Source organism: Anarrhichthys ocellatus, unplaced genomic scaffold (genome assembly GCF_004355925.1).
Source record: "Anarrhichthys ocellatus isolate YVR2014 unplaced genomic scaffold, GSC_Weel_1.0 scaffold55, whole genome shotgun sequence".
Lineage (NCBI taxonomy): Eukaryota > Metazoa > Chordata > Actinopteri > Perciformes > Anarhichadidae > Anarrhichthys > Anarrhichthys ocellatus.
In genome coordinates, this window is record NW_022280085.1 from 1,354,003 (window position 1) to 1,356,854 (window position 2,852).

Below are 2,852 nucleotides of genomic sequence, written 5' to 3' on the forward strand. Positions count from 1 at the left end.
GCTTTCAGTCGACAAATGATTCTTCACCGATGATTTTATGCTATTTCTTTGGCTGTGTTGTACCTTCTTGTTTGTCAATAGTCTATAATTCTTAACATTTGAATAAAGGTCATTTCGGGTTATTGTCATGATTACGAATCATGGTCGAATGAATTATTTAATTAAGTCAGAATTAGTCAAAACCCAGGAACTGATATTAAAAAGAGTAAACACGTGACATCTAAGAGCAAGTCTGGTGTCTTTTAGATGCTCCATAAGATACATAAACAGCTTTCTATCACCTCGTGGATTTGCACAAAATACAACTGAACGCAAGGTTTAAATATTCACTTTTATTTCTTTCCAGAAAATAAAGGAAACTCGTCATTTAAATATTTAAAAAAAATGAAAATAATTCAAGATCAAAATAAAAAACACGTCTGCTGGAAGATTTTTTTTTTTGCCAAAAAAGTGAAAAGGAGGAGATTTAAAATAAACATATCTACAACATTCTTTGAAAGCAGATTCATCACACTTGAGAAAATCTGCTTAAAATGTCTCTGTTACCTGAGAAAAACACGAGTTCATAGTCCGGCGGTACTGATCATTATTCAATGTTGGCAGCGTGGATGTGTTTGGCCAACTCCACGGTGCCACGCTGAGTCTGTAATTTCTGATACTCCTGGTGCAAACTGAGGAAGTGCGGAGCCGCCGCGGGGTGGAAGAGCGCGGGGGACGCGTAGGCAGCGCCGGAGGTCAGAGGGGAGGAGTACGCGGTGCACTGGGCCGGGGAGAAGCCTTCAATGCCGGGCTGCGCCTGGAGGAAAGCTTTGGCCGTGAGCGCGCCGCGGGAGAAGAAGCTGGAGAGCGCCGGCAGGATGCTGCTGACAGGTGGGATGGCAGCGGGCCCGCACGGCGAGTGCGCGTGGTGATGCAGGTACGGGTAGATCTCCAGACCGGGCAGCTGCAGAGCCGCCGCTGCCGCTGCGCTGAACCCGTAGGCGCCGTGCGCGAAGCCGTGCAGTCCGCTGGGCTCCAGGTGCTGCTCCTTGAGCGGGTCGAAGCGGAAATGCTGCCGCTTGAAGCGCTTCCTCCGCCGCAGGAAGCTCCCGTTCTCGAACATGTCCGAGGAGTTGGGGTCCAGCGTCCAGTAGTTGCCCTTCCCGGGGTTCCCGGGCTCCCGGGGCATCTTTATGAAGCAGTCGTTCAGCGACAGATTGTGCCTGATGGAGTTCTGCCACGCGGGGAATTTCTCCCGGTAATACGCAAAGCGCTGGCTGATAAAGTCGCATATCTCGCTGAGGGTGAGCCGCTTCTTCGGACTCTGCAGAATGGCCATGGTTATCAGGGCGATGTAAGAGTAGGGAGGCTTCACCGACGCGGGACCTTTGCTTTTGGCCGCAGAAGGACACTCCGGCTCGGGCCTGTAGGTGTCCCGCTCTTTGCTCCGGCTGCTGAGAGTCTCGGCGCCGCGCTCCTGCTCGCTCCGCGACTCATCCAAAGGTAAGAGCTGCTCCTCGCCGCTGTCTTTGAGTCCTTCCCCTACTACGTCGATAACAATATCCTCCATGATTTCCAAACCCAATGTCATAGTAGATGCCCGCGGGGTGAAAGCCAGCACCACCTGCCAACAGGTGGGGGAGTGACGGCTCTTCTCTTTAACGCGATGAACAGATTTCTTTAAGCACGACTCATCTCCATTCACCAAATACAAAAAGGGAAGATCCGAGCGCAACCCTCCTCCTACTTTTCAACAAACAAACTCTGCATACTGCAAGCGTTGATGTCCGTTATATTTCGGTGCTTGTATGCGCTAAAAAGGAGCGCTCAGCGAGTGATTTGTGCGTGAAGCGTAAAAAAAGCGTGCGCGTCCTCCGAGATGTCCAGCATCATCTGTAACCTCGGTTGCTTTCCTGCTGGTCGGGTGGATGTGATGTCACGTTGAGGCACGAAGGAAACAGGATCCTGACCAATGAAAACGACGCGACGGGTACCAAGGAGGCCCGTACCAGCCTCCCACGGTGCTCTCTCATCATCGGCGCATCAGTGTCAAATCCACGCGGACCCAAGAGAGCCGTTCAGGGAAAACATCCTTATGGGTAGGAAAATCTATTTTTGGAGAGAAGTTGTTGACTTTGGTGTTGACTAACAATAGGCCACATGTGAATAAAATGAAGACAAAGTAAAATAATAGCGATTTTGGTCTCTAGCCGCATCCGTCAAAAAACTATTACTGGACTTCTAAATTACAAGTTATTATTATAGTGGCCTTCAAAATGATTCAATTTATAGTTATTTCTTATTGTTCTTATTGTAATTATTATTATTATTAAATATTTTTCTTAACGTATTTTTAATTGTGTTAAAAATGAGAAGTATTTGTTCAAAAATAACCTTTTTTTGTAATATTACATTCACCCCAAAACCAGAACTGTAATCTAATATGATAAGAAAATACCATATTTTAATTTCAGATGATATACTTTGATGACATTAGATCAGCATCCTGAATTAAAAGACTAGGGCGGCGGGGGGGGGCCCAAACGCATCTCTACGTGAGGCAGGGATTTAGGCCTTAATCCCGCTCAAAGGCTTCTGCAGCCGCTCTTTGCGCAAACACTTGACGCACAATTACATGTTTTCAGACGTTGATTTTGCCGCTGCGTGCCAAAATAATAACTGCGTCGCCTGCACGACGGTGACTCCTTTGAATGAACTGAACACGCGCCTTGTTGCACTCGGGCTTTCGTTTCTCCTGAGAGAACCGTATCACCATGTGTGGTATGGAGAAGAAATAACATTTGATGTTGCAGCCTGTATAACCTGAGATCTATGGGGTTAGAAACTCTACACTCTCTGTTCTCCACTTGAAC

General features: G+C 47.4%; 1 protein-coding gene across 1 annotated transcript; it reads right to left on the reverse strand.

The window, feature by feature from the left end:
* Positions 1–435: 435 nt before the first annotated feature.
* On the reverse strand, positions 436–1,849 carry foxd7 (forkhead box D7). The gene has a single exon (XM_031871037.1). The coding sequence runs from the start codon at positions 1,568–1,570 to the stop codon at positions 587–589; it is 984 nt and encodes a 327-aa protein (XP_031726897.1). The 5' UTR covers positions 1,571–1,849; the 3' UTR covers positions 436–586.
* Positions 1,850–2,852: the final 1,003 nt, after the last annotated feature.